Consider the following 15,254-nt stretch of genomic DNA (forward strand, 5'->3'; position numbering starts at 1 on the left):
TATACACAATTGACCACCCGTCATTGTAAAGTGCCACTATAGAAGGCTACTAATCGGTACACCATAAGTATTACCAGTATGTGTTATCGTATTGTACCCTGTTTGTCACGGTTCATTAGCGAAGTTCCACCGACTCTACCAATCATAATTCATACGTATGATATAGATCATACCCCTTTCTTGCGGTTGACCTATCTCGAATTTTTGTCGTCAAACATTTATATAATCTCAACCTAATTTAATGTTTACAGTTTCTTAACTTTCTTAACAACATCTCGTTTGGTTTTAATGCTCAGCGATTATCGTGGATTCCTACAAATTCTTTTCAGACAGTAGTACGACAGTCTCTTCCGGAACTCTTTTGTGATAAATGCGCTGTTTGAAGGACTACAATGTAAGTGTTAGCCTCAAAAGAGCATACGTCAAGCACGCTATTTTTAAATAACATCAAATTCTTAATGTTTGAAACCTGCTAATGTTACAAATTTGCAAGCTTCTAGCGTTTTATAATTGTCTGTTTAAATAATAATCAGGTCATGGTTGACCGTTCCTTTCAGAGAGGTGGGGACGGAGAGAAAGATCCGGTACTGCTATAGATGCATTAAAAAAAAGGATACATTTTTGTAATGAAATGATATATTTCACCAGGAAATTTTATTAAATTGAAGATCATTTTTGATCTAGATGTACGATCAACGCTGATCTAAATGCCATATATGTTAGACGGTATAAGAATGTCGTTTATCACGTGTACAACACCATTGGTTGCCTGGATGTCAGCTTCAATGACCGTGATGTTGTTAATCCAAGTGTGACCTGCGGACAAAGAACAAATATTCAGATGAGGCCACATAAAGGTCTGATATTTGTATTAAAAGTGTATAATTTGATAGAAAAATCTAAAAACGTCGTATAGGATGGTAAATAAATCATTTTATATAAAAAGATAAACACATCCAAAAGGATTAAATTCTCAGTGCGAATAGTACTGCGTTTCTGAGACAGTGATCTGAAGTGAACGTTTATGACTTGACGTTAAATTGTGTACGTCGCATAAGAATACAGTTGTTTACGTTCATAATCAATTTGTAATGGAGAACTCGCCGATATTCTTTTGGAAATTTACAGAAACTCCGTTATTGAGACATAACAAATATATGACGCCCTCCCTTTCGACCTTTCCAGCTACTAATACTGATTAGAGAAACGGTTTTTTTTTGTTTCTCTGCATTTGAATTTTACTTGTTTCTCGTTTGATCCATTTGTTTTATTCAATAATTTGTGACACAAACAGTGATAGTAATAAGAGCAACATTAATTATAGATTAAAAAAGTTACAATCATCTATATGATATCAATAAAGAAATACCAGTCTGGTATTAATAAGTGGATTGGATGCAGACCTGTTGGATTTCACTTGACATCCAAAGTTAAAACTTTCTTTTTAAATAGTGCGCAAAAATTGGAAAGGATTATGAAGCCTAGTGGCGGGAGTAATTAGAATCAGAGTCAAAATGAGTTACCGTCGCTCCAGTTTATCAAAATCAATGAAATTATAAAGGCTAGAATTCAAAGCCAGTTCTTGTAGGGCTATCATGGCTGGAATCCCGAGTCAGTACTCGTAGATCTATCAAGGCTGGAATCCAGAGCCAATGCTCATGGAGCTATCAAGTCTGGGATCCAGAGCCAATACTCATATACCTATCAAGTCTGGCATCCAGAGCCAATACTCATAGAGCTATCATGGCTGGAATCCAGAGCCAATACTCGTAGACCTATCAAGGCTGGAATCCAGAGCCAATGCTCTTGGAGCTATCAAGGCTGGAATCCAGAACCAAAACTTGTAGAGGTTGGAATCAAGAGCTAATATTCTTAAGTTTATCATGGCTGAAATCCACAGCCAATACTTTTGTCATATTCAAGGCTGGAATCCAGAGCCAAAACTCGCATGACTATCAAGGCTGGAATCCAGAGCCAATACTCGTACGACTATCAAGGCTAGAATTTATAGCGAATACTCGTAGAGATATCAAGGCTGGAATCCAGGGACAAATCGTCCACTTATTGTATGCATATGGAAGTATTTCAGGGAGGCAATATTGGGCTTCTGGAATTGAACATTAGGATAAATCTTGGAAAGCATGGGGCTTATGGCAATTTAACATGAATCATTTTTGGGAGAGTATAAGAGGCTGATTAAAATTTAATGTTAGCCGATTTTGAGACTATACTGGCTTTATGAGAATGGCACTATGATCCCTTTGAAAAAATTGATATTTTTTAAAACAGAATCCCTCTCCCCACGGACCTAAACATTAAGAGACACTATGGGGCTTACTGAACCTTTAATTAAATGTTTGACACAAGGGAACTTATTTATTTAATGTTGTATTCCCCAAGCCCTATAGTCTCTATACCTGTTAATGCTAAATTACAGAATGCCACATATACTGTTCCCAAAACCACTAATGTTAAATACCCATTAGCCACATATCCGGTATTAATGTTAAATGATATCTGACATATCACCTCTGTCAGCGTGGCTTCGTGTATCGGCTCTACCAACGTATGTATGTGAGAAAGGTTGCCATTAGTGGCTCTGCCTCGGGTCTTCCCCGGTACTTCCTCCACTGAATATAATAACCGGTATGTATAGTCTATCATTTTGTTGTCAAATGGCGTTAAACCCACATCTCAGATGTGTCGTATTGTTAAATTCCCATACGTCCCACAGATCCCCTTAGGTCGACCGTCATAGCATCACAGCGAACAACGTATATTTTAGCTCTGATATTTTTGCAAATTTTATTGAAGTTACTTCACAAATGGATACAGTTCTGTTACGGAATATTACACCATGTTGCCGAGAGAATTGTGTAAGGTTTTTTTGACGATTGTTTCAATATCCTTTAAACATATTCAGAATTACATAGATAAACAAACGATCATATGTAAACTAACGTTGGTTATTTTAGTGACGTCATTCCCATAACGTCAAGTTTGAAAACTATCTCTGAATTTGCTTGATTTGTTTACTGTATAAAAGCGGCTTGGTGTATAATGTTAGAAAGTTCTACTGAGTGCGGCTAACACAATCACCAATTACCATAGAACAAAAGAACAGGAAAGCAAGAACAAAAAAATAATACTAAGAAAAGGAAAAGAATATCAGCCCTTCAAGCCGTGAACAAAGAAAGTGCACAAAACAAAGGAACGATAGGAACACGCAGTAAGATCGTAATATAATTTAAGCCTGCAGGCAATTGCATTCTCTGTGCTGTTTTGAAGTATTTAAACTCATTACTCTTAACACTACCCTGATATATTTTTATTTTCTCTTAGCTAACAATAACAATATTATTTTATTGGCGCCATTATGCTAAAACAAGTCCACTTTTCTCATCTCCACTAAGCAAAACTAAACTATTTAATCAAGGGTTAAAATCTTATTAAATAAACAAAATTTAATCAATACCTACAGCATATAACTGATAGCTCTACCTTACTACAATATTAATACGCAATACAACTTATATAGAAAATTAAATAAGACATTACCATAAAACAAAAATTTACAATAAAAAACATCAATTGAAATCAATCTATACATAAAGTTAACTAAACCTAAAATTATAACTATCCAAACATAAGGAATTTACAAAAGAAAGGTCTCAGCTTAATAGTAACATATCATTATTCCCACTTAGTCAAACAACTAGACAATATGGTTCGAAACAAGTAAACAAACAAAATGGCGCTCAACGCCAGAGAAAACCAAGATAGTCAACTTAACAATATCAGAAAAGTGTCACTCGCCAACCAAATAGAAAACTATTCCCCAATACAAAAAGGACAACTAGACACTAGCTTGAGCCCTTCAATAAAACAAATCCAACAAAAAATCTAACATTCACTACCAGCTCCCCACACAGTATGTTAATCGCAGCAATAAACGATCTTGACCCAACCTCACCTATAGACTTCAAGCGCCCTGATCAGAGATACGAATATGAGGAATTAGATGACACAATACCCATACTATACGTGGAACACGTAATCGTACCCTCCCCCCGAATCTGACCAACACTTATAATGTCAAAACAACGCTACCAACATACAAACTACTTGAATTTACCAAATCCAAAACACCAATCGGCATCCTGATAAGCAAAGAACCAAAAACCACTATTACCCTACCCAAACCACAGGTAAGCCAACCTAATGTAAACGATTGAGCAACCAATCTAAACGTAACAGCTCCAACTACAACTACACAGGATACTACTACCCGCCCCATCACACTCAACACAGCAAAATCCAACAATAATGGAAAACAGGATGCCTCAAAGAATAAACCATAAAAAAAGAAACAATCAACAACAGCCAAACCCCAGGCTCAATCAAGGTAATGAAACTAACAGCCAACCACCTAAAAATAAACCCCATAAACCCAACTACCTGCTACTATAGATAGCATCAGGGAACAAGTAACATATTTAGGTAAAGGAAAGCTTCCTATGGAGAAAAAAAAAACCCACCACCATTCCAACCCAAACTGGGAAGCAGGATACAAGTACTAGCAAACCCTCTCCCCCAGACAACAATCAGGAAGTAAAACCAAGATTTAATTCACTGGATCATACGCTATACATAATCAGTAGGGACAAGCAACTGCTCCACCTAAGCAACAACAGCATTATATGCGCCCTTTCCAGAGCACACGGTGGGCAATTTAGGTTAATTAAACCAAAAACTGACTACCTAATTGTTCACTGCAGCACGCTCAACCAAGTGGAAACATTAATGCAACTGAAAATCCTATGCCACATTAGAGTTAAAATCGAAAGGCACCACAAAATACGAAATAAACCTACTAAACCTGACAGCAAAAACCCCTCTGAATCACAAACAGACAACAAAACTACCAAACCACCCCTAAATACGAACATCAAATCAGTACAAACCCTCAAAGGATATAATAAGGATCTAAATGACCAAACACTGCTCAAAAAACTCAATGAGAATGGTGCAAAAGTAGAAAAGACATGCCGACTTAAAAATCGTAACGGAATACCCACCACAAAAGCAGTTATAATATCAAAAGAAGCAGCTGCAACCTTGATAAAATTAGGTTCCTCCGGAGTGAGACACAAACTAGAACCTTTTGTCAACAAACTCCGATTATGCACCAACTGTCAACATTGGGGACACTACGCCAACAAATGTCGATACAGATATAGATGCGGCCGCTGCAGAGGCCAACATAGAGAGGCATGTAAAAAGAGAATTATCAAATGCCCCAACTGCAGAGAACCACACCACCCCAGAGCATCTGAGTGACTCTATGCCATCATTGAAAATCAAATAATTAACCTCATGAATACCAAAAATTTGACGCATCAGGTAGCAACAAAAACATTTTATGACAGCAACACAACTTCTATCAAATTGGAACAAAGGAAGTCACATAACCTCTCAACTCCAATCACAACAAAACAAATTCCACCTCCACAAAAACTAATCCGCCCTAAACTGTACCAAAATCTGAAACCAAATCAGCAGGAATGCAATCTGGAAAAAATCAAAGCCATAACAATAACCCCCCCCCCCAAAAAAAAAAACCAGTCATACACCCCCACCAAAGTTATCAAAACATCATCACATGGCAGATGTGGATTGAACTGTTGAAAGAGATAATTGAATCTTACAGCACCAGACGCCACCCCACATTAGAAAACATAATAGAACACCTAAACTCAAGTGTTACCAAACATTATCATGCTAAACTCACAATTACTCCTCAGACCACCTTCGTAACCACAACCAACACTAATCTCAATGGATAACACAACTAAAAAGAACCTTTCTACCTGGTAATGGAATTGCAGGGGCCTATCCAAAAACCTACCTGAACTAATGTACAAAATCATTAATGCAATCAATAAACATGACATGATCTGTTTCCAGGAAACACACTTACCAGAGAATCCGAAACATATACCCAAAATCTCCGGATACTCAGCAGACATATTAAAAAGTCGTAGCAATGGGAAAAAGGGAGGAGGACTTGCAATATTTCTAATTGATTCCCTGCCCTACTCTGAAACATTAACGATCCCAGTGCCAATAGACATAAATAACAAAACTGAAATTCAAACTGTATTAGTCAACATTGGATCGAATAATATAATAATAACTAATATATATGACCCAGGGGGCAATGACAACCCAATCAACTTAGAATCTTATCGATAAATCTCCACAAACCAGTCTGAAACCAAATCATTTGTGGCGACTTCAATGCTCACAATGAACTATGGGGAGAAAGTAGAAAGGATAAAAGAGGCAAACTAATCGAAGAATGGATTGCTGAATCAAACCTAACCATTCTCAATGATGGGTCTAAAACTCGACTTAATCCTGAGGATGGCTCCCTCTCAGCAATCGATCTTACTATATGCGCACGCAAACTAGCCCAACTTACAAAGTGGTGGGTTGATCAAGATAACACATTAGGTAGTGACCATTTCCCCATCATAATTTCCCTCCGAATATCAGTTCAGCACAACCCCCATGAAGCACCACCCAAATGGAGATATGATAAAGCTGATTGGGATAACTTTAGAAACATACTAGCCGCTATTAATACCAAAGAGCTCGAAGACCCAGATATAACAATATTCTATGACAATGTAATTAATACTATACTTAACGCAGCTACCCTAAATATTCCCAAAAAAACAAATACACAAACTAAACCATCAGTACCATGGTGGGATGATCAATGTCAAAAAGCACATAGAGATAAGAAAGCACTTAACAAATATAAGCGAACAAGAGACTCAATGGATTTCAACCAATATAAAGACAAAGAAACCTCACCTGAGAAAGATCAAATTGGATGTATCATATACAAAAATCTTCCAAACAACATTACAATAACCATTATAAAACTTCTCAGTCAGATTTGGCGAAGTAGAAAACTACCACTCAGCTGAAAACAAGCAATTGTCATCCCAATCCCTAAACCAGGTAAACACCCTAATAATATTAACCCGTATCGTCCCATCTCCCTCAATAATAACATATAAAATGATGGAAACAATCATAGCCAACAGATTAAAACACCACCTAGAAAGTAACAAACTCATATCAGAAAACCAATATGGCTTTCGTAGCAGGCGCTCTACCACAGATCAACTTTTACGACTAGAAGCGGATATCAAACTTGCTTTCAGCTCCAAAAGAAAATCAGACAGACAACGTATAGCAGTCTTCATTGACCTTGAAAAAGCGTTTGATCTTGTCTGGACCAAAGGATTGATTGCAAAACTCAGTCACTTCGGAATTAATGGACGCATGTTTAACTGGATCGAAAACTTCACAACAGATCGCAGAATAATCACCAGAGTAGAAAATACCACCTCAAAAGAATACCCCCTTGAAAACGATACCCACCAGGGAGTGTACTCAGTCCTACGCTATTTAGCATCATGATTAACGACCTTGAGCTCAACCTAGAGACAAAACGGGTTAACATTTCCCAATTCGCTGATGACAACGGTGTCTGGAGGGCAGGAAACCCTGCTAGCAATCAAGTAGTCAAAGAAATCCAGAAAAGCCTAGATAACATAGGGAGATGGGCGGATAAATGGGGTTTTAAGATCTCACATGAAGAAACGATAACACTAATCTTCTCCCCTAAACGCAATAACAAGATAATTTACCCCAACTTTTATATTCAAAACCAGTTAATCAAATATACTAACGTAGTAAAATTCCTAGGTATGTTCTTCAATAAGCATCTATCTTGGAAACATCAGATTGAACAACTAATTCAAAACTGCAATAAGATATTAATCTCTTAAGAAATCTTAAAGGGACAACCTGGGGATCTAATCAAGAAACCCTACTAACCATCTGTAGATCACTTATTAGGTCGAAGCTAGATAATGGATGCCAAGTTTACAACTCACCGAAACAAACATTACTGAACAAACTGGATACCATCAAAAGGAAAGCATTATCTGTTTACACTTGCATTCTACCATCGACATCATTGGACGGACTTCAAGTCCTCACCGTTAAACTGCCATTAAAAATAAGAAGACAGGAAATGCTCCTCCGATACGCCAATCGATTAACAAAACACCCCGACTCGCATGCTACAAAAGTAACCATTTGCAAATGCAACAAACCGTTTAGCCGCAAGCTAGTTCCTAAGTCACACGGTGGCAAACAAATCCTAGAACTCAAGGAAAAGCTGCGAACACTTGCTATACAAGAAGAGTACACTCACTCTCCTAACCCCGCCCCTTGGACAAACCCTATCCATAGGATCAACACTAGAGTCACCAGTTATGGAAACAAACTGGAACAAGGATCTAAACTCAAAACCATCGTAGCAATGGAAATACAAGACACCTACTCTGGCTTTGTAAAAAGTTTCACTGACGGATCCAAAACAACCGAACCCCCCAGAACATCAGCTGCAGACAAATGGGATCCAGATTACCATACCACTGCTCTACTTTCACCGCAGAGTTCTGGGCAATAATAGAATCATTAAAATGGTTTAAAGACCAAAAAGTTCCAAAAGTAGTTATCATCCGTGACTCATTTAGTGTAATAGAATCCATCAAATCTCACAGCACCAAATTAAGAGAAGAATTCTTGGCTAGAGCTTTTTATATGCTAAAGGAATTATCTACAGCGGATCAGATAGTTGAATTCATGTGGATACCCTCGCATATAGGAATCCCTGGTAATGAGCTAGCCGACAAAGTCGCAAAAACATGTTAGGGAACCCTAACCCTGCCTCACTCAGATATAACATAACAGAAGCCAAAAGCATAACAAGAAACTATATTAACCAGAAATTGCAGGAGCACTGGAACTCCACTACCAATGGCAGGATACTCTACTCCATTATAAAAGAAACCAACAGGTCCATCAAACCACCCAAAGTGAACAGCCTGGAACAAAAATTATTAGTCGCATCGTAACCGGAAAAAATAATTAGCAGGAAGTTTTGGCAAACATCTAGGACCCAAGCCTGCTAATATCATTTGCTATCACTGCAAAACCACCGAAGACCTGCCACATAGCTGCTTAAAATATCAGGAAGCCAGAATGGAATTTCAAAAAGCTCAAAACAAAATTGGATTCCCGACCACTTACCCATATTTCTTTAAAAATAACAACCCCAACATAAATATGACCTTCCAAAACATACTTAAATTCCTAGACACATCCAAGCTAAAAGAGCAAATATAAAACACCCTAAAATCATAAAATAAACAACCCGACCTCACTAAAAATAAATTTCCACTTGCAGATGGGCACCTTTGACAGGTCATGGGGGACCTGAGTACTCAGAAAGGGTGTCCCTCAAGCTTAAAAATAATCTGTGAAACATACATAACCCACCCAAATACTCTTTAAAACCAGATAAATATTCATAGACAAGACGGGAGCTTTTTGTACATCCCTAGGGACCTCAGTACTCAGCAAAGGTTCCCGTGTTCTTAAATCCCAAAATAATAAAATAAACTAGAGACAAACAGTCATACATATAATTATATTGTTATAAAGGATATACAATATATCAATGTAAATTATACAATTTTATATAGTGCATTAGCATTAGTTCGGCGTTTGTGTTGTTTTTATATCACAATTCTTAAATCCCAGATATATCCTTAAAAAATAAACAAAAATAATATTTTTTAAAAAATGTCTTCTTCACTGCTCTCTTCCTAGCCCCAACATGAATGACAGCCAAAGTAATACTGCGGCCTAATTCTGTGATACAGACCATACTAACACTAAATCAGCACAGAGTTTTCCATCCAATGTAATCTAGCTCATCTTTAGAACAATTTCAGACACAAGAACCAAAACTCAAAATTCGTGAAAGTACATCCATTTAGACCAGTACCCTGGAATGAGCGGACTCCTGCCTGCAGATGGTCACCTGGCTTCATGGCCACTATGTCCTTTGCCTCAGTCGGACACAAATAAGCGTTCAACGCGCGCATGAAACACCTAACATAAAAAAGCAAAATAAATGAATAGCGAGTGGCACTGTGGTGTCAGAACCCTTACACAATTCTAACAAGAGGCTTACAAAAGCTAGTAGAAGCAGCTAGCTACAATTTTACGCTACACAGCTACCATTTCCCCGAAATTACCTGAAACTAAAAAGGACTGTGGAGAAACTTGAAGAAGCAGAAGAAAAAGGGGAACTTCTGCTAAAAAAAAGCTCTTCTAAGGACTACGAATACTGCCTCTTATCCAGGGAACCATTTTGGCATGGTATCCCGTTTCGATAAAACTATTATGTACACTAACTTGATCCGTCAATCCGTCAATCCACCGGTTCAAAATTCAAACCTTTTATGACCTAGGAGAGACCAAACTTTTTATACATCACTCAGATATATTAGTTATTAAAAATTTGTAGGGCATCTAAAACGTGCACTATGTACTAGAATTTTTACGATTGTTAGGACGTAGGAAAATTTTACAACTTGTTTTGATTTGACCCCATTGCAGAGGTGGCTAACAGATTATTGGCATTTTTTATTGTCCGTTAGTACAACTAGACTAAATTTGACTAAGTACGGACTGACGTTCTTGGGAATGCACGACATCCATGGCTGGCTTGCCGAGTTCCATGCCCTCTTGCATCTCTCGGACATCGTATAACGGCGGAGATGTGGAACAATTTCCACCCGCCTAAAGCTACGTATCCCGATGTGACGTTGTCGTTGCGACCAATCGCAACGGGCGTTACATACTGCTTGGGTCGACACCTAGTACAGAAAATACGGACTGAAATCAACTCATTGTTAAAATGAGTGTGTGTTGGGCCCATTCCCACTCACGTAAGCCTTTCATTCAGGTCGTTAGAGAAATATAGTCCTACGACCTGACGGCTAAATTAGCAGTGCTCGTTGAGCACATAAACGCCTGGGGGATGTGGCACTAATTCCTTCCCCAAGGAACATTTAGCATCCCGTTGTGCGGGAATAAACCCGTCGCACATGCTCTTCTGGGCGCACGCGATGTAAATCAAATCAATCAATCAATCAGTCAGATTCCCATAACTACTCACTTAAGAGCCAATAAGTTTGTTTCTAAGTAACATGACTCAATGTAGGTCTATAATGACGCAACAGCAAGTGACCTCAAAGTAGGTCTATAATGATGCGACAATACGTGACCTCCGTGTAGGTCTATAACGAAGCGACAGTAATGACCTCAATGTAGGTCTATAATGACGTGACAGTATGTGACCTCAAAAAATAAGTCTATAATGACGCGACAAAATGACCTCATAGTAGATCTACAATGACGCAACAATACGTGACCTCAGAGTTGGTGTATAATGACATGACAGTAATGACCTCAAAGTAGGTCTATAATGACGTGACAGTATGTGACCTCAAAAAATAAGTCTATAATGACGCGACAGTAATGACCTCAATGTAGGTCTATAATGACGTGACAGTATGTGACCTCAAAAAATAAGTCTATAATGACGCGACAAAATGACCTCATAGTAGGTCTACAATGACGCAACAATACGTGACCTCAAAGTTGGTGTATAATGACATGACAGTAATGACCTCAGTGTAGGTCTATGATGACGCGATGGTTCGTAAAATCAAGCTAAACTACATCTATGCGCAATTCAGTCATAATGAAAACAACATTTGCATTCCAATATATTTGCAACAACGTTTTTTTATTATGAGAAGCAATTAAAGTTTTGTTTATTATTCACTAGATCACGTTTACAATAAATACATTGTAGTGATGTATGGGGTATACAGTAAATACTTTATAATGTTGTACTGGTGGATGTTGTGCTTATGGTGTATACAATAAATAAATTATAGTGATGTATGGAGTATACCGTAAATACATTATATTTTTGTACTGGTGGATGTTATTGTTATATGGAATATGGTAAATAAACTGCAGTGTTTGTATTGGTTGATGTTTTGGTTTCGCCCAATGTAAATGGGGTTTGGAAGCTCAACCGGTTGTAGTTCGCCCTCACCCACAATATCCAAGGATAAAATACCATCTTACAAAATACTACAGGGCACAAATGAACGCCATTAGATTATGACGGATTTAATTGCGATATTCTCTTAAAACCTTACCTCTCGCATCTTTGGTCACGTGAAGAACTGCGCCGTCCAAGGTGAAAAGAAAGTCCCCATCATGGAGTTGTGACGTCATGCGTCCACCGGGAACCACATGATACTTGAAAATCCCTTGTTAAAATGAACGGATACATAAATATACATTTGTACAACAAGAATTGGATATCGCAGCGGTATCACTTTGTACCTACGCGGTCCTTGACTTAAACCTGTGCGAGGATAAATGATTCGGTATCCAAGATTGGCGGTTTTCTTAAGGACACAATACTTATCGACATTATGTCTTAAAGTTAAATATATTTGATTAATTTTAGACAGCAATGCAATTCTTCATGAAAATTGTTATGGCCCGCCCTTTTCTTGTTATAGCCCGAGCTTTGCTTCCTTTTCAAGTATACAATATGAATTTCTGACAGTGGAGTAACTACCGCTTCCATGGCCCCTACTATGCGGGGTGGGGGTGGGGATGGCAGCCCATTCCTATGTTTTGTTGCAGCAGGGGGAGGACATAAAATTTGAAGCTACGGCAGTGGTTGCTAATTTCATTTACAAAGATGACAAAATCAACTAAATCTTTCAAATATTTAATGGCTACTCGATGTCACATGTATGTCTTGCATAAAGATATAGATACAGAACATAGTGTGTTTTTAAGTATCAGGGCTAGATAGGGGCGAGAGGGGTTCCAGGGTTTTAGAGTCCTCGCCCTGGCAAACAAAATCCCAATACGCACACACACAAAAGTAGTCACTTGAAATTTGACCATCATTTTATTCTTGCGTACGTCTATGCACACTTTGAGTAAAAAACACACTGAAGTTTGCTTTACTGCTCTTTCGAGGAAAGTTAACGTCCTTTTGAAATTTTGGAAACTCCACCTCCACTACCCGAAACATGACCTTATCCGGCCCTGAGTAATGCCCCAGATGGAGACATTATCGTCTGCTACACTGTGACGTCACTCCTAGAAATATTAACTTATGTGCGTACCTAAAGTATTTGGTACCCAGGACCGATCCTTCCTTTGGAACCATTACAAATAATGTTAAAATGCAAAAACACACAAAATTATATTATGTTTTCAAGTAGATTTTAAACAGTAACAAGAAAATTGGAAAGAACTTTGACTTTGGCGAAGTTTTCATTTGATTTGAAAACTTGTACTGGTATTTCAACTCTCCCGATGCCTCCACCCCCACATACACACACACACACCTTTTGGCTGTCACCACTCGCATTCCCCTTAGTACGCCACTGACTCAACTATACCATTGAGTGAAAGAAAGTCTGTGTGGCTCGGCAAATAATAAAAACAAACAAACATAAAAACAAAACAGCAAAAAATAAATAAAACCCACACAAACAAGCTTGAATGATTTTGTTCATGTCATAGTCATCAAGTAATCTAGTCTCGTGGCTTCGTCTGCCATATACGCATATTTCTAGAGAACTTACTTTTGTATATGGGAGGAATTTGCCCATTAGGTGTGCTCAGTAAGTTGTCAAGATATTGGCCAAAAGCAGAATCAATCGGTGCAAACAGAGTGAAGTCGCCACCTGTGAGAAAATGTTAGTGAAGCAAATCTTTAAAGGTGATAAAACATTTTCAGTCTAAAATATTATTCTAGACCCGTGGACTATTAAGGATATACTTTGGGTATTTCAAATGAAGGCAACCGACAAGTAACGTTGCGAGATTTTGATCAAGAAAACAAAAATAAAGCTTTGATTCTGATATATAAATTTAGTCCATGCATGAATACATTGTCGATTGGCCCTAGTGTGTGTATATATATATATATGCAATAAACTGACAACAAACAGTGGAAAACTAGTACTTAGCTGGACTGAGTTCTTTCTACTCTTAATGATTCTTTTTTTTCCAAAGGCAAATACAAAACAGAGACATGACAAACAAATAAAACAGGAAAATCGTTGTGTTTGCAAAACTTTACACGGCTGTTTCTACAGGAATTAAACCTTTAAATGTATTATGTGTCATCTAGTTTATTTCAGCATGCTGAGCATGCTGGAAAATATTTGTATTGACCTAGAAATGGATGAGCCATAACGACATATGTTATTTTATGTAAATTTATTTAAGCGCAAATTATATCTCAGCTATTTCGTTGTTACAGCAGTGATTATAGACTACTAAGCAAATTTAGAGAAATTATCTAAAAGAAAATGTGTTGGCTGCAAAAGATAATTTTATTTGTGCATGGTTGTCTCTTTCCTGTCTTCTTGGTTTAAACTGCTTGGTTTCAATGTTCTAAGGCGGCGATTCCAGTAAGATTCCTTTTGTTTCCTGGTTTGGGAACTCCAGCTGAGTTGTGAGCAATTGCAACAAGTGTTATATCACTGTTATATCACTGAAGGTGTGGCCAGAGGAGGAGAAATATTCTGTGATCAGGCTTCTGTACAGTTTCTTTTGTCATCCAATCAGATCTATGAAGGTTGATCCTTTTGTGTAGCCTTTCAGTTTCTCTGACATACTGAAGGCTACCGATCTTACATGTGATGAGATAAATTAAATTCTCTGTTTTGCACGTTTTGTTTGGACCATGTATGTTTAGCATTTCTCTAGTCACAGTGCTAGAAAATGTCCAGATCTCTGTCATATGTTGACAGGTTTTGTACCTTTTAGCGCCACAGGGGCCATGGTTGTCTTGACTATGATGTCCTTGAGATGTTTTGTCACCGGTAGGCTGCTACATTTTTGTTCGGGAGGATTAACATAGTGCGTCCGACGATTCCACGATGGGCCAGTGTTTCCCGATAATTTTATCTACTTTGAGGTTGTCTGGATGGTAGGTCAGGATAAATGGTATCAGCCTTTTCGTTCTTTCCATATTTTAGTAGGTCATCGCGGTTTGTTTGTTTAGCCCTTTGCGTTGCCTCCGTAATCTGGTCTTTGTCGTAGCCTCGGTAAATTAAATGTTTAGATAGCTCTTCAGACATTTTTAGGAACGTTTCATCGCCGGAGCAAATTCTGCGTATCCTCAGTGCCTGGCTACATGGGATGTTCCTAATGCAGTGTTTTGGATGACAGCTGGTTGGGAGGAGATACCAGTG

General features: G+C 38.0%; 1 protein-coding gene across 1 annotated transcript in view; it reads right to left on the reverse strand.

Moving 5' to 3' along the window:
* Window positions 1–618: 618 nt before the first annotated feature.
* The window catches only part of LOC149797482 (periostin-like), a 34,821-nt gene continuing 20,185 nt past the window's right edge, over window positions 619–15,254 (reverse strand). Inside the window, exons 4-6 of the mRNA XM_089962290.1 lie at window positions 13,635–13,736; window positions 12,177–12,290; window positions 619–816 (exon numbers count right to left, since the gene is read on the reverse strand). Coding sequence (XP_089818416.1) covers window positions 704–816; window positions 12,177–12,290; window positions 13,635–13,736 — 329 coding nt within the window. The 3' untranslated portion in view covers window positions 619–703. The remainder of the gene's footprint in view (window positions 817–12,176; window positions 12,291–13,634; window positions 13,737–15,254) is intronic.

The sequence above is a fragment of the Sinohyriopsis cumingii genome, chromosome 6 (genome assembly GCF_028554795.1).
Source record: "Sinohyriopsis cumingii isolate HCF-2022 chromosome 6, ASM2855479v2, whole genome shotgun sequence".
Classification (NCBI taxonomy): Eukaryota; Metazoa; Mollusca; class Bivalvia; order Unionida; family Unionidae; genus Sinohyriopsis; species Sinohyriopsis cumingii.